At 39.1% G+C, this 25,498-nt stretch overlaps 1 protein-coding gene across 1 annotated transcript; it reads left to right on the forward strand.

The window, feature by feature from the left end:
* The first annotated feature begins 379 nt into the window (after positions 1-379).
* Positions 380-20,763, forward strand: LOC137290459 (proprotein convertase subtilisin/kexin type 7-like). Its single transcript, XM_067821406.1, has 17 exons — positions 380-473; positions 1,960-2,466; positions 3,211-3,307; positions 4,698-4,799; positions 5,362-5,460; positions 6,382-6,472; positions 7,375-7,429; positions 8,605-8,743; positions 9,607-9,707; positions 10,207-10,374; positions 10,579-10,686; positions 11,129-11,234; positions 11,636-11,792; positions 12,817-12,911; positions 13,389-13,482; positions 13,955-14,069; positions 15,202-20,763. The coding sequence occupies exons 2-17, from the start codon at positions 1,963-1,965 to the stop codon at positions 15,976-15,978; spliced, it is 2,808 nt and encodes a 935-aa protein (XP_067677507.1). The 5' UTR covers positions 380-473; positions 1,960-1,962; the 3' UTR covers positions 15,979-20,763.
* Positions 20,764-25,498: the final 4,735 nt, after the last annotated feature.

The following is a 25,498-nucleotide window of genomic DNA, read 5'->3' on the forward strand; positions in this document are numbered from 1 at the left end:
TTTAAAACTGAACCACATGTATATTATCGTTTGGAAACTAACCAAAGCTGTTTTCCCCTTAAGTGCCTCATTGGAATGTTTAAATATGAAATGGTTTTCAAAGAGTCGGCCATGAAATAAATATTACGATGATCGGATAAATTGAAAACTTTTCAAGAAAAAATGCAATAAAAAATAACATTTACCCATTCGAAAGAATTTGCACTGCGTTTGACAGGAAATTTTGCATGGGTTGCAAACTACTATGTTTCCAAGTTATTCCCCTTGGACACTTACTACGCCAATTATCATCTTCGATAGAAAATCATGGCTGAATATCAGCCAATCGTCTTTCTTGTTGCACACACTGACTTCCGGAACTAATGGTGATTTTGTCAGCTGTTGTTTTGATCAATAGTTGTTGTATTATTCGTGGCAAAGAACACCTAAGCGTCTAAAATGATACCTTGAGAGCTGTGCTTTCAGACACATAGGTAAGCGTGTGTTTGTGGTTTCCAAGAAGATCACCTTGATTCGTCGATTTTGTTTCATTAAGGATGAAAGGAAAACACGAAGTTCTATGACTATGAGTATGACTCTGAGGTTTCGTTAAAGATTGTACTGAGTAATTTAAAGGGAAAAAAATAGGTTGAACATATTTGAGTAAGTACTTCTTTTATGTTATTGTCAGTGAATAGTTCACATTTTACTTTGTCTGCAAATTCGATTTAAGTATGTAGATCAATGTTAACAATGTGCTATTCAGCTTTTATCTAAGATACACCCACTAGACCAGTGAACTGATGGGTTCCCAATAGTATTTTACATCGATGTTATGAATTGGGAATCACAAATCATCTGACGAAGATTTATAGTGTTTTCATTCTGACGATAGTTCAAGAAATTAAAATTATTGAAAAGTGCTGGAGTTTCAAGAAAATCGGTTAACATGAAAGAAAATTGTACAAAATTATCCTTGATGATGTTGTGATATGTTTTATGCATTGTTTACTATTGCTGACTCAAAATACTGTTAATCAGAAATGTTGCCAATAGAAAAAGATTATCAGAATAAGAAATATGGTCTGAAATGTGTGTAAATGTGCTCACACGATACAAAAAGCTGTTTTGTATGTATGGTTTGTTCCTAAGTTATGTTCACGATGCTGTTCTGTTGGTAGTCTAAGTATCGGTATGTCACCATCCACCAGTGTTGTGAAAGATGATGACTCTTTTCGGGCACTTTTGGCATTTATGAGTAAGTTACTTCTCTGATATATGCCTATAATCAACTGATATTGAGATAAACCAACCAACCCTAACAGGCAGAGAGGCAGAGGCCAATGCTCCTTTTGATGTCTATATTTAGTCGTAGTCTCTCGAACACACACCCTCAGGCACCTAATCGCCTCTGATAAGTGTTAATTGTCTTACACAATCAACACTTATCAGAGGGGTACATAAAGTCTGCAGTCTAGACTATCTGTTTTAGATGGCTGACTTTGTGTGCTGACAGTTAGGCGCATGACTCTGAGGGGTTTTGTTTTCAAATCCCAGGTGGGGCTCAACTCAAAATGTACTAGAATTTGTACTTTACTAGGAAAGTGTAATCCCAAATATGTCATTTGTTACATTTGACCACTTTCTGAATGGTATTGTGTAATCATGATGTGAAGTAAACTGAAATTTTGGGTAGCTGATGAAGTATTGTAACTATCAGTGTTGATTACATGGTACAGTTTGAGCTTCCTTACTTATTAGGTCCATTAAGTCCATTGCTGCTGATTTGCTAGTCCTGCCCCTTGAATTTCGAACCCAGGAGTTATTGAATGTTTTTTTCTTAATATTATATGACAAATGCTTATAAACAGGCAGTTGTGTAGGGTCTCCTAAATCTTTGATTTCTACTATGTTTACATTTTGTACTGTTTAATTTGACATCCCCTATGGTACTAATTTGATGTGTCTCTGTCATTGCAGGCCATGCCCAAAACATTCTTCCCTGTCTTCCAATGTCTTGTGCTCCTCCACATCTTCCCAAACCACTGCACTATTTCCAAGAAGATCGTCCATTTTGACCACAACAACAAACACGTAGAAACTCTATGCTGGACAGTCAAACTGATAAACATTGATGATCCAAGCTCCAAATTAAATTACAAGTACTTCAATCCAGAAAACATATCATCCTTGTCGAAATTCCTAGGATCAACATCACACTTCACCATTGAGAGTTTTCCAAGTCATTATGTGCTGTGCCATTTTGAAGAATCTAACGAGGCCAAACCAAACTTACAGGGCATCCATGGCCACCACCAACGTCTGAAAGAACATAGCCAGGAGTATTTTGTGCATTTGAAGGATAGGATTGAGAACTATCTCCAGGGTCATGATGGTGTGGAATGGTTCAGTCAGGAGGTTGTGCGAAAGAGGCAGAAACGTTCAATTGACTTCAATGATCCTGTTTATCATCAGCAATGGCACTTGGTGGGTATCAATTGTTTCACACTTTCAGTGTCAGGTTTTCAAGGTCAATCTAGGTGACTTTCAGGAATTCATGCTTATCTGAAGCATGTTATCTCAGTGAGCTAGCGCTATAAAACCAGTATAAGTCTGGGCTAGTACGAGCTGCCACACATAAACGCACATATGCATGTCATCATATGCGCGAAATAGTCTTATGTGCGATGCCAAAATCCATCTCACCTCACCTCTTGTGGTACATCTCGCCATATTGTCAAAAATTGATCCCACAGCATAGGTCAGTGTTCATGACATCAGTCACTGGATTGTCTCTGTTCAGGTGGTCAGACTCGGACTCAGGGACTTGTGATTGGCATGGCTTCAAATCCCACAATATAGATCATTGTTCGTGACATCAGTCACTAGATTGTGCTTGGTGAAAACTCTCTTGCAATAGTGCTGATTGAGGCAATAAAATGCGAATGAACAAAGTGTTCTGACTTCCCGAATGTTTTCTCAAAGAGTTACAAGAAATCCCTGTATGCATGTAGTATTGTTTTTATCTTCTTACTGCTTAAAGAATATAAACAAACTGATCTCTGATGAATGTACGTCCACATGTTCTGAACAGTGCTCTTTCTATTGAATAAATACAGTTGTCGGAATAGGGCCTACTGTGAGTATTCAGGTTTTTCCCTTGTGAGCCAAATTAAGTCCAAACTGAATCACTGTTGGGGTTAGACAGCAACAAGACAATTTTGTTTACAGGACAACAGGCGCCAGTCAAAGATGGACATCAATGTCACTGGACTGTGGGAGCGGAACATCACCGGCAAAGGTGTCACCGTTGCTGTCGTGGATGATGGTATGGATGGACTGATTATCAGATTCCAGATATAAGTTTGGGCTCCATATGTAATATTTCAGAGGGATGAAAGTGCATGCGTCATTAAGAGATAATATGTTTATCGATTTTGAAAGTTGTCTCAATACAGTGTGTGCATTATCAATTGCAAGTATATTTGATGGTTAACACTGCACTCAGCAATATTCCACTTATGTGGCAGACGGTAGATAATACTCGGCCAGACAATGTAGTGATCAACAGCATGAGCATCAATCTGTGCAGTTGGGATACACTGGCATGTTAACCACGTCAGTCCTGTTGGCTCTTACAACAAACCTAATTTTAACCTGAATGCCCAGGTTTTGCATCATTATGATTAAGGGATAATTCATTGAACAAATTTGAAAAACATCTCAAGCCAGGGTATGTATTTGCCATAAGAGCTCCAGATAAGATTTAGTTCATGGGGGTATTGTACCCACTGTTTTTGGGGGAATGGGTATTATGAATGCTGAGTGGGTATTACATATTCCATTACCCAATGCTTTCAAATATGTGGGTATTTCAGTGATTTCACTCTGCTAAGTACATGCCAATGAGTAAGTTTACTAAGCAGGTATGTACCATCTAATGTCATACCTAATCAAAACCAAGTGAAATATAATGATAATGATTTCATAGCAAGTCATCCATCCATTACTGACAGTACTACACTCTTAACACTAGTGTTACATTAACAGTGCAACTTGATTAAGTCAACCAATGTATTTTCAGTTATGAAGTTTTTATAAAGTTATTCTGTACACAATTTGATTGGATGTTTCTATTTTTCACTCGCCCGTTGAAGATACTGCAGTGTAGTATTTTTATGGCAATATTGCACTAGTGGATTACTGCTTGACGTATGACGTCAAAATGGTTCAAAGTTGTGACGTCACAATGCTAGTGCCGATTTCGCAATTTTACTAGACCTTGCTTGACTCGCGGAAAGCTGAGAGTCCTCACACTGTAGGGAATTTCGCGGCAGTTTCTGTCAATTTATGTTGGCGAGTAATAAACAGAGTAGTAAACTCGCTTCCGTGAAATGTCATTTTTATTTAACGAGTTAATGATTTGGTATGAAATGAGCAAAAGCTCTATGTCTATTCTACCCACATACACAGCATTTCTATGTCTATTGTACCCACATACACAGCATATCAGGGCCTCTGGACCATTTTGTTGAAAAGTGTTCACCGAGGCCTCAATAGATGACATGATATTTGTTATAACATGACATGTTATTGCTCTTGTTATAACTGAGTGTACTGATGGTGTTGATAGCAGACCTAATAACCGTATTGATCTATCAATGATGTAATAATATGAGTAAATGTGAATATTGTTATTTTTACTGTTGTTTATCTAGGCATGGAATGGAAGAATCCGGATCTCCGTGCTAACTACAACATCCATGGCAGCTGGGACCTAAACGACGATGACCCCGACCCTACCCCAAACTCTCTCAAAGGTATCATACAAATAGCTAGTTAGTTTATGGATAAATAAAAGTGAAATATTTTCAGATCTGATAGTGTTCAGGGAATCCAGCTCTTACGTTTACTATCAGACACACCTGTGAGGATCTAGGTTAGAATTTGTCCTCAGTAACCCATGCTAGTTGTAAGAGGCGATTAAGGGGATTGGGTGGTCAGACTTGCTGACTTGGTTGACACTTCATTGTATCCCAGTTGTGTAGATCAATGCCCATGCTGTTGATCACTGGATTGTCTGGTCCAGACTCGATTGTTTACTGGCCATGGCCATCTAGCTGGAATATTGTCGAGTGTGACATACTCAAACTCACTCACTCACTATCAGGTACCCTCATGTAACATTACAGGTTTATATGTTGTTCACTGATTCCTAAAACAGTAAATTGAAATGACAAATGTAACTGGATCATCAATAGGAATCTGCAGGTTCATTATCACAAAGGCAGTGCTTAACAGTCTGTCTGGTGCTATGTGGTACACATACATGTTCCTAACATCTGTGACTGTGTGATCTAACTCCCTGTCTCCTGTCTGCAGGAACAAACCATCACGGCACTCGATGTGCTGGGGAGATAGCCGCTGTGGCCAACAACAATGTATGTGGTGTCGGAGTTGCTTACCAAGCCAAGGTGTCGGGTAAATACGTCTCTCTCTCACCTTCGATTCTGTACCATCAATGTGGAAGTTAGACTGGATGATAACATTAGTTATTAATGACAAAGAATAATGATTGCTGATTTGAAACTTGTGTGGTCAGTGTTATTCAAACAACACTAAAATGTTACTTTACTTATAATTTCTCCTCAGCTTCTTTGACATTGCACTGAATTTAGACTGGCTGAAAAGATCAGTAAGATTGGTATATAAAGTATTGAGGTGAAATGTATTTTTACTTGACACAAACTCTCTCCTCCATGTGCAGTCCTTTGGGTATTTGGGCTGGCTGAACTGATCAGTGATTGGAAATGTTGTTGAATTGCAGAATAAGTAACCAATACTGATTAAATATTTGTGTGACAGATAACATTTGATGTACAATTGTGATGAAATAAAAATTCAATTTGCACATTCTTTCCATGGATTCTGTTACTTAGGTACTGAATTCAGGTTGGTTAAAGAGATTGCTAATGGAAGTGTTGTCAGTGAGAAGAAATGACAGTCATTATTGGTATAGCAATTGTGTTAACGATAAGTGTTTCAATATATGGAATGAAATCCTTAATCATGGCATGCTTCTGAATTTTGTTGATAATGCTGTTTTGGTCAGAAATTATGTGAACCCATTAAGATTCAGGTCAGAACTGCTCCTCAGCAACCCATTCTTGTTATAAGACTAACAAGGTTTAAGTCTCTCTGACTTAGTGACCCATGTAAAGAGAGGGTAGGTAGTGTAGTGGTTAAGGCGCTCGCTCATCATGCCAAAGACCTGGGTTCAATTCCCCAAATGGGTACATTGTGTGAAGTCTAATTGTGGTGTTGCATGTCCTTTGCCTTGATATTGCTGGAATATTTCTAAAAACGGCGTAAATCTACACTCACCCTCTCACTTAATGGCAGGTATCCGTGTGTTGGATGGACCAATGACTGACAGTCTCGAGGCAGCCGCCTTCAACAAGAATCTGCAAGTCAATGATGTCTACAGTTGCAGGTAACCATAGTAGCCATAGTAATGTGAAAAGTTGTTGCTAAGGAAATAGTCTGTAAAATATTTAGATGAAAACTTAGAGCTGATTTTATGTTTTTCTTGCTGGATAGACTCAACTTACTATCTAACTTATTAGCATGTACTATTAGAAATGTCTCTTTGGTATTTGTATGTACCATTAGTTGGCAAAATACTTTAATTGCAGGAAGTTTTGTTTAAAGTGAAGGTCACACCTTCAGGCACACACATAGATGGCCGTAGTGAGGGATGAACATAACAGACCATAGCAGGCCCCATAATTGACCTTTGCTATACATAGTTAAACATATTGAAGCGTAGCCCAGTGTAGATCACCATAGTTTTGACCATGTTCTGAATTTCAGCAAACCTATGATTTGGCCATGGTTAGAGCAAAAAATATCAGCATGCTCAAAATGTTGACGACCCCAGTGACCCTAGGTCTCGCTAGTACACCATAATTGACCCCACTGCACTGTTGCATTGACCTTAGTGCACTGTGAGACTACAATCAAATTATAGTTTACAACCACTTCGACGTACTTCAGACCTGTGAAGGTCCAGGGCCTTCAAGAACAGGCTTTCAGCAACCCATGCTTGCCATAAAAGGCGCCTATGCGCCTATTGTCTTAAGAGGTGACTAACGGGATCGGGTGGTCAGGCTCGCTGACTTGGTTGACATATGTCATCAGTTCCCAATTGATCAGATCGATGCTCATGTTGTTGGTCACTGGATTGTCTGGTCCAGACTTGATTATTTGCACTCCAAATTCCATGACTGTAGATTGCCAGGCAACCCATCCCTTCTGTAAGGGAGGGTGTTTTTTAGCATTTGAAATTTAACTTCCACATGTCCCATAAACCAGTTTGTTTAATGATTTGCCCAGCTGGGGTCCAGACGATGATGGGAAGACGGTGGACGGCCCTCACATCATGGCAGCTGTAAGTTGACTTTATCAGCTAGTGTAACCACGGTAACTCTTAGAGATGTCCGAATTTGTGTTGACTTAATAATCTGTATCAGGAGTCTTTATCAACATTTTAGTCATTTGTAGACTGTATTAAACACTGTGCAAATATGTTTTCCTATTTTACTCGCCGGTTGGACTAGGTAGGTACTGAAAGTTACTAGCCCACAAAATAATTCACAAGTCTGAAGTGTGAATTAAGACACGGGCTTCATCATTAAGCTGCTAATATGATGAACATGTTTATCAAGAACAAAATCTAGCAGGATTTAACAAGAAGGAGAAGGGACTATATTTACAAAATGACTGCCATCCTACATTGGGTGACTATGTAGACACCAGTCTTTGAAGCGGCATCTTGTGTGTGACCCCCCAAAAATAGTACCATTTTGTATGTTCATTTCATGTCCAGAAGTAATTTCTAATCCGTCTAGGTATGGGATCTGGCTGTTGGATGTCATCATGTTGTTTAGACTGATGTTTGTGATATTAAACACTGGGTTCGATTATTTATATTTGCAGATCACCACCATTTAGCTGGCACATTGTTGACAATATCAGAGATGCCAACCACTCTCATTTTCAAATGAAAGATCTGCTCTCCAATTTGTCTTGAAAAAAAATCTGATTTTTAAAGTTTTTTAATGTACAGTAGAGGATGTAACTCACGGGTGATTTCTTTGAGTTGATACTGGTAAAAGCATTTGGAAGGTTAGCATGTGATCTCTTGGGTCTCAATTGATATATTGTATGTTATTGATGACAAAGTTGAAACATATGCATGTCATAGCCAATATGTCTTAGACCATGTTCAACCTGGAATTTGCATCTTCAGTGCTCGGGTCTGGCTTTTAGCCATGAAAGACTCCATTGTCAATAGAATAAGGGTTGGCATCTCTGCAATACTGTTGTCAAACAAACATCACTGAAGTGTTATCCTGTACAGTTTCTTAGATTGATGCTCATACTGTTGATCGCTGGATTGTCTAACTCAGTTTTTCACATGCCAATATCATATAGTTTGAACATTGCTGCATGGCGTTATACAACAAGCAAACAAATTCTTGACATTTATTATCAGTATTCTTCAGAACACAAGCTGCTGTTTCTTTTTACTTCAAAGATTGGCAGAGATTCTTTGTTTTTCAGAAAGCTATGAAGTATGGAGTGGACTTTGGTAGACGTGGTTATGGTAGCATCTTTGTGGTTGCCAGTGGTAACGGAGGTCGTCGCCAAGACAACTGTAACTATGACGGCTATGCTAACTCCATCTATACTCTAACTATAGGTAAGTGAGACTGGTGATACATTATAGCTTTGTCCACACAGGGATTCAAAAATCCCATTGCCCCATGCCTGAGACAGTTTATATTTTGGGCAATCAAATAATCGTATCTTACTTGTCCAGGGGTTACTTGATAATTTCCAATTACGGTTTCAAACTACAAATAAACTTGGATTTCATTTCCTATCTGCCCAAAATGTAGCTATTACATTTGCATTGATCGGGCCCAGGTTATATTCCCCACATGATGAACGGTGATGGTAGCGGAATACTTCAGTCATTTAAGTGTTTGGTCATCACGATGCACACTAAGGATTCATTCCCAACATGGCCATTATATGTGAAGCCTATTTCTGTTGCAGTCCAGTGTAGTATTTCTGGAATATTGCTGAAAGCAGGTTAAAACCATTCTCACTCACTCACTCACTCACTCACTCACTCACTCACTCACTCACTCACTCACTCACTCACTCACTCACTCACTCACTCACTCACTCACTCACTCACTCACTCACTCACTCACTCACTCACTCACATACACATTCACTCGTACATGATGCAGTATTTGCCAGTTGTTGCTCTATGATTGATTAATATGTCACATGAAGAATTTTGAAAGGGTTCTATAATTTTCCTTTATTTATTAGAAAATTATGACTTCTTTTCGGTCACGATTTGACTGAAATATTGTCGATGTGACTTAAATAAAATCGTCACTCACTCAGTCACATGAAGAAGGCGCTCATAAGCTTGTAATCTTCTAAGCTGATTATCGTGTTTTGACACTGCTGTTTTGTAAAATGATTATTTGCATCAGTAATCTTGTTTTCCATGTGTATTAAACATAGTAATTTGGGATATTCCAGGTGCAGTGGATGAAATGGGTCGGATGCCATTTTATGCAGAAGAATGTGCCTCCATGTTGGGTGTGACCTTCAGCAGCGGCCGCTCAGATGAACGAGATATTGTAAGTTAGCTGGATGGCTTGTCCTTTTGATTTATTAGCAGGGGATTAAAAATGGCAAGGAAATTATGCAGTGTTTTCATGAGGTGATAATCTGGATTATGCAGTTAGATAACTAGAGCTGTGCATTAGGGCTATCTGTCAATATATCAACATATCATCAAATTATTTATCAGTAATTATCAGAAAGTATCTTTGAGCAAGAATGCCCAAAACACCTGAAAGAAGTCATGGTTCACATAAATGGTGATGTTTGGATTACTAAAACTTTTTTAGTTGATTGGTTGTTAAATGCTGCTGTAATCCAAGTGAATGAGCCTGACCACAAGATCCCTTTAGTCACCTCTTGCAACAAGCAGGGGTTCCGGAAAACATTACTATCTTGAATTGCATAGTATTGATAATAATACTGTCAACAACTAGGTAGTGTATTAGGTTGTGATATAGCTTTACTTTTATGGACAGTGGCACAGAGAATTGACTTGCACTTCTCTTGTCCTAGGTGACGACAGACTGGACAAAGCATGGAGGTCAAGGCTGCACTGACAGACACACGGGCACCAGTGCAGCTGCTCCACTGGCAGCGGCGATGGTGGCACTCATGTTGCAGGCTCGCCCATGTTTAACATGGAGGGATGTTCAATATATCACCATCCTGACAGCAGTCAAGGTAAAACCAACATTGTGGCAGGGGGTTGGGGTTGGGTAGTGGCTAAAGCATTCACTCCACATCATCATTATGTTGATAATAGTTGTCTGGTATTTTTGAGTAAGACCTTTTTATGCAATGCATAATCTTTGGATGTTATGAGCCTTCACCCACAAGACTTGTTTCTTACTGGTTCGGCATCATGTATGAGTGTTTACATGTCAGGTGGATGTAGACATTGCCCACTGGCAGAAGAATGGGGCTGGCTTGTTCCACAGTCACAAACATGGCTTCGGTCTGCTGAAGGCATGGAGGATGGTCAATGCAGCAAAGGTCAGTAGAGTTGGGGTGTGGAGTTGTCCAGGTGTTACTTGATGTATCCATGGTGATAAGAGATGGGGACTGGGGTTCTGGGACGTAGGTCAATGTAGCCAAGCTCAGTAGAGGTAGATTGGTTGTTTGGTGTTTGGTGTTTGGTACAGATCAAAGGTTAAAAGTTCGATGGCGAGGGTTGTTGACAAAGTGATCAGTAGAGTTGGTGTGGGACTCCATATGTTTTCTAACAGTGATGGATACAGTGAGCTGATAGGTAGCTGATGCTTCTGTGTTCATGTGATTATGTTCATGTTTCATTTGATGGAATGTTTACAGTAACAGTGTGTTCAAAATTGTTGGTGATAGTTACTAATTATTAATGAATAAGTAGTTCATGAAGATTAAGACTAATAGTCCATCAAGCTACTTCTGTATTCTAATGCTGTTGTATATGTTTCAGATCTGGAGGACAATACCCTGGATGACCTCATATGCTTTTGGGAACAAGAGTGTTCACTTCACAATCCCTAAAGGGGCCAACCACCCACTCAAGATAACCCACACAGGTAGAATAAGTGCAACAAGATGGGAACATTGTCAGGAGTTGTTCAAGGAATCCTGCTGTGGATTCTAAGGCAGATCCCAAGTAGTCTGTGCGTCTTTTGCTGAGGACCTAAGTCAAGATAGTTCCCCCAGTACCAATACATGTCTCATGGAGTGGATTCCAAAGTAGAAGAGACTTTTAATATTCCATTTTAGTCTTCCTGTGGGGATTGGAAAGGAGAGGCGACCATAAATATTCTATATTGTCTGCCTATGGAATGGACTGCAGATATTCTGTTTCTGTTTCTATAAACATTCTAAAGTAGAATCAATGTTAGTTCTTTCTGTAATTTATTAGCATAATGACCATTTTCACAGTTTGAGCTCTGAGATGTTGACTACATTACTGCTGTTGTGTTTGTAGTGTCTGAGGAGGATGTGGAAGGCTTTGGTCTGTACATACTGGAGAATGTGGAGGTGACTGTGACGATCTCTCATCCCCGGCGTGGATATATTGGTGTCAGACTCATCAGTCCTAGTGGAACTGTGTCGGTAATCGGAGCTCCCCGACCTCTGGACAAGTAAGACTACCACTATTTATTTTCTTACAATATAAACATGTAATTTTTCCTTATCGTGACCCATGCTTATTATGCCTGTCTCTTTCTTCTATGTGAATGATAGTATCTTGAATCCCTTATAGTTCTCTTTGAAGAGGTCATAAAAGTACTCACCTAGGAGTTGCCTCCCTTTAATGCTTTCCCGCTCAAACTGTCACATGTAGGTAGTTGTAAAGAAACCATGGTCATAAGAGATGGCAAAATGGATTGGATGGTCAGACTTTGTATCTTTGTTGATGACGCAACACAGATCTTGTACACGTGTGCATGTGCGATGTAATTTAAAGTTGTTATTTTCACTGTGGATCTTGATCCCTTATCACCGCAGGGTCATTGGGGTGGTTTGGAAGTTAAAGCATTCACCTGTCACGCCACTCTTCATGATCCGGGTTCGATTCCGCACATGGGTAAAATATATGAACCTATTTCAAGTATATGCTGGAATAGGTGAAAAATCGGTGTAAACTAAACTCACTGTCTCAATTACCTTATGACCTCAACTCTTGAGTCTTCAGGTCTCATGCCTTTTAAGAGAGTTCCATTATGTCATAGTGTGTCTGCTTCAGATGTGAGGAAAGCTTGAAGGCGTGACTGTCTTAGACATTTGACATTTTGCCATGAAAACAGGTAGTGTGTTGACAAGGTTCAAAACATAGGGAAAACTGGGATTCCACGCACCCATCGTGAGTGAGTGTGTTTTAACTTTATGTTTCTCTTAGCAATATTCCAGCAATATCATGGTGGGTGACACCAGAAATGGGCTTCACACATTGTACCCATGTGGGGATTTGAACCTGGGTCTTTGGAGTGATGAGTGAACACTTTGTTCACTAGGCCCACTTGTGGTAAGTAACCTCACGTGTCTACAAGTAAGTCACAACTCCTAGAAGCCTCCTGTATGAGGAAGATGAATTCTCATATTGATTCTGTTTTCCATGCACGGATTCATGTGATACACTGCAGCCTCTACGTTTTTTGGTTCCAGCTCAACGTTTGGCTTCCAAGACTGGACTTTTTCCACTGTCAGATGCTGGGGTGAGAAGCCTACAGGGACGTGGACTCTCATCGTCATGGATACTGGTACTTGTACACATCTGTTCACAGAAAGACATGAAACTTGAAATACTTATTCATAGTCATTTTCAAGGCTTTTGAAAATCCAACTGCCCTTTGCATGAGTCAAATTTTGCTTTTTCAAAAAGAGATTTCCTGTCACTACATAACTCTGAACAAGTGAATGGGATGAAGATCTACAAATCTAAATGGCTGAAGTTTTCAAGTTAGTCTGGGACCTTATTTTGGGCTGTCTAGTCACCAAAACGGTGACCAGCTGAATGACTGACTGTCTTGCTTACTGACAGATATATGGATGTACAGACAGATGAATTGACTGACTTCCTGACTGGCCAACCGACTGATGGATTTATGTTTGGAATGACGGACTGTGTGTCTGTCTGTCTTTCTCTGTCTGTCTGTTTCTGTCTATCAGATGGTCGGTCTGTCAGTTGGTCTCGCAAGTATACAGCACTGTAAGCTGGTGATGGTTTTTGTTTACAGACACTGGCCGCTTTATCAATGGACACCTGCTGAAGTGGCAGATCATACTCTTTGGCACTCCCTTCACGCCTGAAGAGTTCCAGGCCAGGAGGAGGTAACTCTTACCAGCTACCAAGATCTGTTCACATGAATCTTTTTCCAAAGTACTGCTGATGTCTCCTCAACAAATCAAGTTATATGTTTGTGTGAACATCTCTGTAGTAGTGACTCAAATATGCTTCTAGAACCCCGTTATGAGATCAGGTGATCAGGACCACTGATTTAGTTGACACAGGTCATCATATTCCAGATGTGTAGATCAATGCTCATGCTTTTGATCACTGGATTTTCTGGCAAAGATTTGATTATTTACAGACTGCCATATAGTTGGAATATTGGAGTGTGGTCTTAAGCAACAAACAGTTTTAAGCCCATAAAACCTGCCTTTTTATATTTTTCAATTCTACCCTGACAGTATTTTTGGTTAGAAATATTAGTAGAGTTAATACCTATAGATAACAAAATGTTTCTGATAGTTTTGTGTCAATTGTATGCTTTTTCGCTAACACCTGCTACCATGGTTACAGAGAGATTGAACATGCGATGTCTGGAGAGTTCCTCAATGACAGCTACAGTCTACCCTGCTCTCCGCCACCTGTCATCGCCCATCCTGACATCCCCATGTCACAGAAGACTCTGAAGGTACCACACACAGTTTTCTCCCTTAGATGCTACAAGCTCTATCAATTGTGGTGATGAATGCAAAATGTACACATCAAACAAATGGACTTGGTTTTATAGCAAATAGAATATGTTGTGTTTATTCCTAAAAATCAGGACCTGCTGGTTACTGGGATGTGCTTGGTGGGTAGGCCTAGTAGTTACAGCATTCCTTTGTCACCTTGAAGACGCAGGTTTGATTCTCAACATGGGTATAAGGTGTGAACCCCATTTCTGGTGTTCCCTTTGTGATGGTCCTGGGATATTGCTTTAAGAGGTGTTAAACTAAAATTTATGCACTCCATGTCTTTGGCGATTATAGATATGATTAAAATATTTATGGATGAGGAACTGGTGTCTTTATTTTGCAGGTGGATTGTTGTCCCAGATCCCTTGATGTTGTCATTATGGGTTTAAATACAAGAGCTTGCTGATAAATGTTGTGTCCCTTAGTAACCCCGTGATTTGATGATAATTAATTTGAATCGTCTATTTATTTGTGAAACGATGACTTAAATTCAGTCAGAATTACACATTTCAAGAGATCGTTGAAGTCCTCGACTACCTAAGCTTCTCATACCATGTGCCTTGTGAGACGTATCTTACTGATTTGTTTGATATAGGTTACCTTATCCTGACTATTGATTGATGCCCATGATGTCAGTCACTGTCTGATACAAATTGAAATATTTATACCAACTGTTCTATAGATGGAATATTATGCAGGATATAATGACAAACAAAACTAGTCAATTGTAAGCAAGTAGTCATCACAATATCTTTACTTCTGTGATACCCATGAAGATCCGGGTTAGACTTGGTCTTCAGAAACTCATGTTTGTCATAAGACACAACTAACATGATCGAGTGGTTAGGCTCACTGACTTTGTTGTCACAGTAGCCAAGTTGCATTGATTGATGCTCATGCTGTTGAGCTCTAGATTGTTTTGTCCAGATGCAATTATTAATAAATTACAGACCACCACCATATTGCCAAAATATTGCTGTGTGTGGCGATAAATAAGAGACAAACCAACCAGGACTTTACTTTTCTCAGTGAAGATACGAAACTAAACTCACTTACAGTGACAGATATGTCCATGCTCTGTTGCAGGTGCTTGTGTTAGCCTGTGTCTTCTGCGTTATCATGACAGTGTATGAGTCAATGGAATATGCATTGTGCTACAATGATGAGAAGAAGGAACACCGAGCCAAGATGAAGCTAGCTGCAAGGGCCCAGAGACTGGCCAATCAGAATTCAGACAACATAAATCCTGATGAAGTGAACGAATCAACAGGCTTGTTACAATCTGAGGAAATTCCTATGCAAACTTTCCATGATGACAACCTGTCAACAACAACTGCTGAACAACATGATCCTCAGCAACATTTTGACTTGAAGCCGGATGAATTCAGTTTGGATTCTGATAACTTTGAGGATACTTTATTTGATGTAAGGACTCACACTAGCCATGCATCAGACAGTATATTACCCAGTGTGCCACAGTCAACAGGTGACATTTTCCATGGCAACAATCTCCTTGACAACCTGCCTTCACACAATACATATCCCAGTTCAAATGGAGCAAGTCTTTCAACACTATCAAACAACGACAGTCTTTCAATTGTTGGTGCTTTCAACAAACCACACAACCAAAGCAGCTGGTTGGATGATGATGATCATGATGATGATCGTCACAATGACAACCAGACAGCAGGAAGTGCTTCTGGTTTCTTTGGCAACCATAACCATGGCAACCAGGTGTTCTTAAAGTCTGACAATGTTATCGATGGTAGCCATTCCTCATTTGATTCCTTGCAAAGAGAAGTGTGTTCCAGTGGAGATGTGATAGATTCTAGAAGCAGCAGTCAGTCTGGTGTTTTAAGGTGATAATATTTGGTAATTATACAGTGACCTTATTACGTTTTGTGTGTCGCCCAATGTGTCTGTATTTCATTCACGATTATGAATTGGGTGTATTTTTTTATTGAAATGCTATGCAGAAATATCAGGAGTTTTTATCATGTTTACCGAATTATGATGGTTCCATTTAGTTAATATGTGACCTTTGCCTCTTGGTCATTTGTCAGATGGCACTCTTTTTCCCAGTTACAGGGTGAAGTTCTGTCCCAGCCTCCATATCAGTTGAGCAGTGTTGATGCTGCACATTTCTTTACAGGGCGGTAGAGTAGCCTCATGGTTTAAGGTTATGGTAAGAAAAAGGATCAATCCTTGCGCGGGTAAATTTTATGAAGGTAGTTTCTGATGTTCCCCACTGATATTGTAGGAACCCCATCTCTCTCTCTCTCTCTCTCTCTCTCTCTCTCTCACACTCACTCACTCACTCACACACTCACACACTCACTCACTCACTCACTCACTCACTCACTCACTCACCCACTGCATGACATGAACATTTATGTCATCTTATATTTCCGTATCTCAAAACAAATATGAACAGGCAGTTCTTACTGAAAAGTGCTATATAATCTTTATGCACCTGATCAATTCTCAGCATCCATTGCTGACATTTGATAAGCAGATTTTCAAAATGTCTAGTAACATAAGTCAAATTATTTCAGTTTACATTACAGAAAGCACATAACCACACAACCACATAACGGCTCTTTCACAAAACCATATAATCCCACCTTCACAGAACTACTTAACCTCACTTTCGGATTAAGTCACAGAAACTACATAACCTCACAACCACATAACCTCACAACCACATAACCTCACATTCACTGCATTATCCTTGGGGATCACTTAAACTAAACTTCATAAATACAGTCCCACTGACAGCTCAAGTCACTAGGACTGGGAAGGGTCCAAATTTTCTCCCTGGGTATCCCACCCTACTAACCTACCCAGTTGTGTTAATCCCTGACATCAAATTTGTAAGGAATGCCAATACATTCTTCAGCTCTGATGCCACAATTTCAAGTTACTTCAATATCTTAACCATTTATTATATTAAAAACTTTAAAATTAATGATGTCTAAATCTTTGGAGACTATACCTTTTTATCATGAAAGAATAAAATATTACTTTGTGTAATCTGTTACTCACATGGTCATGATGGGTCTGGGTATTGAGACAGGTACCCGTGTCCGACTCATTACCTGCCCATCATGGTATCTGGATTACCCATCCTAGTCCTAGATGTACACTAAACTGAACGATTATAACTTGAAGTCTTGTAGCTTTTTAATGCTGTATTTTACCTTGTATTTCTTGTAAGAGTATATATAGAACATATATGTGTATTTATTATTTACTGTATGGCTGGGCCATACTTTGTCAGGAAGTGTTGTCTCAGTTTATCTGCTTTGTCTTGTCGCCCTGTACATTTGATATATACACAAAGACCTTAATTATGCACCTGCTGTATTTTTGCAATGATAGGTTTTCAGCATGTACATAAGACTTCTCATGGTGACAACTATGAAGCTTTTCTGACCCATATGATCCTGTGACTCATTAGAAATGATAGTATGTTTGGAATTTGATTTTTTGGTGATAATTTTTTGTTTTAAAACAAAACAACACTGATTTTCATACAAATACCATGTCTGTACAAGCATGGCCTTGAAGATTTAATGTAGAATTATTGGTGGACGTGAACATTCAGAATATTATTTTGCAAGTCTTACATGTTTCAAGGTCAATACCAAGTGTAACCTAATTGTAACCGTATGACAGCCAGCACTCTCCTCCTTATACCCCTGTCAGCCTCCGCATCCTCCGAAGGGGCAGTCTGCGCCATGCCTCATGTAAAATAGTTTCCATCTGGACAAGGTTCTGTACAGGATGATCCTTAGTTGCACACAACAATCCAGATATGCTTCAAAGGGTTAAGATAAGGACTTGTTCATTCAAACCAGGGAATGTATAACTATGTTCTTTGTGTATATTACTGGCCAACCATCTACAGATTCAGACTGCCTCCATCAACTGAACATCATGTAATGAGACCACAGGGCTTAGATTTTCGGAGATTAAATAGTTGTAACTTAATGTTAATGCATGGCACTTACAACTATCTTAGTCCTAAGAGAGCTTTGGAAATTGAAGCCCAGATGTGGCTTAAATAATAATAGTTATAATAATAAGATAAAACACACTGTTTGGAGGGTGGATTCCACACCATGCAGAGCATGCTCAAAGTACATGAACTGGAGGCCAGATTTAAAAGTAGTCAAGGAAGGAACACATCTGAGGTGAAGGGAAAGAAACTTCCACAGCACAGCGGCTGTGTGTTTGAAGGATCTGGCATGAAATATATGTGTAATATATTGTAGAGTGTGTGAAGTTTTACTATTACATGTCGGTAGTTTAATATTATTGAAAGGTGCTTAAGAAAACATTACCTTAGGTGAGGCCAGTTTTACTTCTTTTTTTACGGATCTGCCAGGCATATTGTTGGATGTTTAAGAACATTTTTTTTAATTTTCCCCCCAAAAGAATAAAATCCTATTCTTTTTGTTGGCCGAAAATATAAATTTACAAGAGCACTTCTTTTAGATTGTGTTTTGCCCCATACACACTTAATAAATTCCCAGAAGTAAAATACTTTCTTATTCAGAAGGAATATTATTGGTAATTTTATTGATATTCCTTTCGCTTCTGACTTTAGATTTTCTGATGACAAACATCCATAAAACAAGAAATAAGACTGGGCTGGCCATATTGAGAACTGTTTGTTGAGATTTGAAAAAAAATACCTTCTCACCAACGAGGAGTTGGAATAGGAAACATTCAGATTCTTATTCTGAACATGCAGTTACTTGAGCTGTGTCCTCAGATCAGAATGATTTTAAATCATAAGTGTTTAACATATTTTTAGTAACAAAGATATAATTCAACTCAATGAAAACATTAAGACTATTTGAGCAGGGTCCTGTTATGATGAAAACAACTGGACCTGATTGTTGAAAGCCTTATGACACAATGCTCTCTTTTTTTCTGAGAGCGCAAATGGGTAGCCCAGTACTTAATGCATTAGTATATCATGTTGTTCCTGTGTTTAGCTCCCCATATTGTGGGATTTGGTTTCATTCACGTGGACGTTGTTGGTATATCGCTAAAGGCAGTGTAAACCATAGTCACTTACACAGTCCTTGTTCCAAAGACAATGCATAATGCTATGTTAATGCATAGTAAGTAGATCATCCTTGGTAATCCAGGGAATAAAATCGTCATTTGATTGCAATAAATACCTTGGATAAGCTTTCATCATGACTTCGATCCTCAAGTCAATCTATCATTTCTGTCTTTTCACATGCATGGGTTTCCTTTGTGCATGAGTATTTGAGCTGATTCGGCCTCTAATTTCAGGTTGTGTAATTCATATATGGATGGTGAAAAGGCTGTGCCTTTAAATTGGTGTACAGTAATGATTTAAATCAAGGATGAAGTATTCATTGTTAAAATCAACATGAAATTGGTTGTCACCATCATTCATTATCATTTTGTAATGTTTTTAATGGAAACATGGTATCGATGTTGGTGTCTTGTACTTAATGTTTAGTCAGATTGATGTGCAGTTCAGTGCTGAGTGCGGACTGTATGTAATTGTCTTCCAGAATATTTATTTTGATGATGAAGCTATACTTAAGATGATTCACTGTTATGTCGTTAAGTGGGAATTTTTTTTCAGTTGGAGTCTCATCAGCTACTGTTTTGGTCTGATACACAATACCTTGCTTCTTGGTGATCTGACAACTATCGAGACAGTTCTTCATTTAGAACAGGATGGTGACGTAGCCTAGAAGTTAAAGCATTTGATTGTTACACTAAAGGCCCAGGTTCCCAATTCCCAACATGGGCTGAAATGTATGAAGCTGGATTCTGGTGTCTCAGCCATAATATTGAAGGAATATCGATGAAGGCGGTGTGAAACTAAACTCACTCACTTCATTTAGAATGCTGGCGCATATTTGTACCAGTTTGCCCCCATGTTAATATTTTCAAGATATTAGCTCTGTTAATTCATCCAGAAATTATATTTATGATAATATTATCATTAATAATAATCATACACAAACTCAAGCATTAATTAAGCTTTTCATATTCATTAGCAACCTGTTTTTACAAGGTTAAGACCAATGTGGCAGTAAGGTTTATTTTCCTTATAATCTAGTCCTGTTGAGTGTGCTATTGAGTGAACCCTTTATGAAGGTCTTATTAGATTATTGACAGAGGTCAACTTGCTGTAAATTTTTGGTTGGCCTTTTAACATTTTGTTTCTGGGAACTAGGAGTTATTTGAAAAACACACAGAAGACAGTTCCTTCAGTGATATAGCAGTATAATGGTATAACATTTATTCTTAACACTCAGATTCGACTGATAAATCAGAAGGCCCTTCTGATCAAGCTTCCATTGTTTATAAAATTTGATTTTGGAAATTAAATTACAAGAAAAAACACAATTCCTCAGTGGTACAACAACGTAATGATGTAACCTTGACTATTTACATTCAGAATGTCTAGTGGTATTTTGTGGTTTTCGTGCAGAGAGGAATTGTGCCGGGTTAAAAGAATGGATTTTATGAGATGGCAGCTGTTGTGTCCTTAGTGTTGTGGACTATAGCCTGTCCTAAGGGAGGAATGGTTCACATGAGGGTGACATAAGTGCATTAGAAAATGATAAATAAATTATTTTTTCACAATATGTATTTTGTTTTATTTTCATTGTTAAGACCACATCACTCAAAGTACATTTATCACAGCCAGGGTTTCAGTCGTAGAAGTTTTGTGGCTAAATTTGCTGATAATCTCCTGTTGCTTGTGGGCTGATGTGAATCGTGCTGATGTCCGTGCAGGTATATCCCCACAATCCCAAGTCCCTCGTAATGTGAGCTCCATTAGCGGCTGGCGACCTATAGCCTGTTTTTATATTGTACTGTCACATTATAAATCGGTCACGGGTCACGAGGGAACATGGGTTGAGCCCGAGGGACCCGTGAACAGCGTATTTATCTTAATTACCGAACACCTCAATGTTAATTTTGAATTATTTGAGACATGTGTACAAATGATTTTGTAGCCATCGCTAGGTTTTGCAGACGACAAGCACAACAGATTTAGAGTATCTCCCTTCCATCAATTTGCATTCACAAAACACCAGTAATATCCTTACATCATACTTGGTTCTGTGTTATTCGAGATAAAGAATTACTACCACAAAGTATCAGATGAATTCGGCATTCCCAGCAGGGTACAGAGCATATGTTACTTGTAACAGGGATGCTACAACTCTACACACTCTACACAGGCTCCCTGCTTGTAAGAAGAGTACATTGAAAATGCTAGAAGAACGCTCAGCCAATCCTTTATGTGTGAGGTAAGATAAATTATGTATTTAATGGTTACAAACTAGGTTAAAGAGAATATCTGTGATAGTCTGGCTAGTTAAAGTCCTGTGATGACATAATTTTATAACACGTGTGTATTGTGTGTGCAAAATCTGTCGAGTCAAAGTATGGTTGAAATACCGCCGATGTGACTCGAAATTCTACCTCACTCAATATATTTTGTAGGTTTGGTCTTAGGCTACCCTTGAATATCATTTTAGAACTGGTTTTCATTAACCCACGATAGTCTTAAGAGGCGGCTACCCCGATCGAGTGGTCAGGCTCGCTGATTTGATTCACACATATCATAGTATCCCAGACTGCTCAGATGGATGTTCATGCTGTTGATCACTGGATTATCTGTTCCAGACTGGATTATTTACAGACTGCAGCCACATGTCCGGAAAATTGCTGAGTGCTGCATTAAACAACAAACCGACCCACCACACAACCAACTTCTTCTTTTATGTCATGTAACAAACTAGTGTATCACGCCGTCTTAACACCCTAACATGTATTTGTCCCCTTTGTGAGGTCCCGAGCACCTGGCCAGCGTGTCACACGCGTATTCCACTAGACTGTGTTGTACTGTGATGTTATGGGACGATGGGGTTAGGAAAAAAGAGGACAAAATGGTTGATAGATTAATTCAGCCAGAGGATAAAACTGACTGGTTTTCTGGGCATGCTTGGAGTGTTTGGAGTGCACAATGGCGGCCCTCACTTGCAGGCTGTAACGCTCAAAATATTTTCTATCAAAGTCCAAAAAGGGTAGTTAGAAATTCATCTTAGCACTGTCATAGAATAATAAACGATGTCCAAGTCTCAATTTAACAGTTGCCACAAATCCACAAACAACTGTTTGGAGTCTCTGACCATCAGATGCCACAGATCCAATAAAACAGCTGATTATTGTCTATCATTCTCAGTTACAATATTAGTTTTCAAAAACAGATCAATTCTAACGGAGCAATGCCACTAAGCACTGTATCTCTAAAGTAGGTGGGTTTCACAACATCCAGCAATATTCCAGCAGCAGTATCATGTCTTGGGACAAAAGAAGCAGGACTCACACATCGTGGATAATCTAAGCAGAGCATTGGATGATGATGATGATGATGATGATGATGATGATGATGATGCCCATTCGTATTCGGTGTGGCAATTTACGTTTTAACCAGTTGGCCAGACTATTCATACAAATGTGACAAGTCAGGTTCGAAGCTAATTGACCCGTGAAGGTCCCGGGGTAGAATAGGCCTTCAGCAACCCATGCTTGCCATAAAAGGCGACTATGCTTGTCGTAAGAGGCGACTAACGGGATCGGGTGGTCAGGCTCGCTGACTTGGTTGACCCATGTCATCGGTTCCCAATTGTGCAGATCGATGTTGTTGATCACTGGATTGTCAGGTCCAGACTCGTTTATTTACAGACCGCCGCCATATACCTGTAATATTGCTGAGTGCGGCGTAAAACTAAACTCACTCACTCGAAGCTAATTTTCTCTACTAAACTAACAACACAACTCTTTGATCAACATCACGACCATCGATCTACTCAAATGGAATACGATGACATGTGTCAGCCAAGTCAGCGAGCCTGACCGCCTGATTCTGTTAGCCGCCTCTTACGACAAACATAGGTAACTGAAGACCAACTCTAACCCGGATCTTCACGGAAAAGACAAGCATAGGTTACTGACTTGGATCTTCACGGATGCATTGACGTATTGACACAAAGACAAATGATCGGAGGGGTAGCTATTTGCCACTTTTATTACACTCATTTTCGTCTGTGTCGATAAAGTCTGACGTTCTTCCAGTATCAATATCATAGCAGTAAGAAGCTCGGTCTGCCCAATCAGACACTGTGTTTGTACAAAAAGTATCTTACATTCTAACAACCGATTGGGTAAAAATTAGGGCTGCAACGATTCACCTCGAATCAATTCGATTATCGACACTGGATCCACGATGCGATCATTTTGTATTCGATTCGTTAGACAAGAACAACATCAGATTTCAGTTAACTAAAGAGTCGTCTTGTTTACATTGATATCCATCGTCATCTTGATGTCTACCAGGAACTATTATCATTGGATAATTAGCCCGGCGTCAACCAACTGCGTTTCAGCTTTCGAAATCCCTAAAGTGGGAGTCAAAATTATGTTCTGGCTGTGAGGAAATAATCTAGGTATTCAAATATGGAATCGAATTCATGATAATGGTTATCGGAAATCGAAACTAAGATGTCAAATTCGATTTTCGAGGAATCGAACCGAATCGCTGCAATACAAGGAAAAATATACCATGTCACTGGCACGTTAAGTCCAGACTTTAACCCCACTTAAACTTATTACTTATCATCTCATCTGTATACAGCCAAAAATTCTGTAGCGCTTTTAGCATGTCCTAGGATCAGGAAAAGATGGATTATAAATATGCATTTATTAGGTCTTCAGGCGAAAAGCTGGAAGACCTACTGTTATTACCTGAATATTATTATTCTCTTCTACAAGATTTGTACCAACTCTTCTGAACTAACTTCAGGGTCGATTTTCATGAAACCTTCAGAGATGCAAAAATTGAATCCGGCTTCTGATAAGGGCAGATAACCCAAAATGTCAAAATCTTTAAACCTCCATATCTCATACCATGATAGATTTTCCGCTATTATTTAAACAAACCCAACAAAATAATACAAATTTTCGCGTTTTGACGGTTCTTGTGTTGAAACATCTTTCCCTCCTGAACGGCAAATCGTACACTGTTTGATATGCCGGTTTAAGCTCAACGTGGACTGCTTAGGTTAGTCACGGCATGTCGATAGCTTGAACAGTTTTTGAGTTGTTTGTAGATATTTCTAAGACGCATTTTCATATGGTTTATAAAAGTATTACAGCTCTGCCCAAACGCAAGTACCAAACCTTTGATAATTGAAAGGGGAAACGTCATTAAATACGTCACAAGTACTACAAAAACACGAACACTGGGATCTTTTGCGTTTTGAAAGTTTTGAGATAGCTGAAGGTACCGTCAGTAAAATCTAGCAACAAACGCCACTTTCTGGTTTTCCAGTGCGCAAAGAAATATAGATCCTCCTTTTACAGGTTGTAGGTCTTTTGTTCTTTGGTCTACAGTCAAAACAATTGGATGGTCTTGAATTGCCATGATCTAATCTCTCCAGCAGTTTGATTATTTGACTCTGCGTTTCTCTTGTGTTTTTCTGTAGATTTGGAATTTTCCGTTTGTCAGCAGCATTAAATCAACGCCAAATCAATCTTAGAGGAAAACAGTATAATGGATGCTCCATATGATGTCTAAAGAAACAGGATAAAAAGGTAGCCACTGGGAGTGCATGGGGAAGACTGAAGACTTTCGGTATTGCCCAAGAGGCAGTCATAGGTAGTATTCTCATTACAAGAAATTAGGGATGAAAAAATCCAGCTACATTTCTTGCAGCAGAGACAGAGGTCACAAAATCATCAGAATCATTCACAGATTTCATTAGCAGATATTTTTATCATTGTGTACAAACAATAGGCAGGTGTGCAAATACTATATATATATACTGGACGGAATAAGTTAGGGATATTGGTATTTTTATGATTAGTATTTTATCAGTGTGTCAGTGAATAAATATATCATAATTAATGATTTCAAAACTTACATGTATCTTTTGTCCAGTATATATGTGTGATTGAAGCAATAAATATGTGCCGTGGGAGATTAAATACAAATCCTGAGTGAGTAACCTAGTGGTTAAGGCGTTCGATTGTCCCGGGTTCGATTCCCCACGTGAAGACAATATCTGAGGCCTAGTTCTGATTCTCCCATCGTGTTTTTGCTAGGGTGTTGTTACAAACGGCCTAAGAAAATCTACACGTTTCATTTTTGGCTCTACCGAGAGGGTTGGATGGAATGACTGTGCGCTTTTTACGTTGAACGTTAGTGATATTCCAGCAAAAGTATGGTGACTAACGCCAGGAAATGGGTTTCACACGTTGTTTACGTGTTGGGGTTCGATTAAGTGACGAGCGAACACTTTACCCA

The sequence above is a fragment of the Haliotis asinina genome, chromosome 1, assembly GCF_037392515.1.
Source record: "Haliotis asinina isolate JCU_RB_2024 chromosome 1, JCU_Hal_asi_v2, whole genome shotgun sequence".
Taxonomy (NCBI): domain Eukaryota; kingdom Metazoa; phylum Mollusca; class Gastropoda; order Lepetellida; family Haliotidae; genus Haliotis; species Haliotis asinina.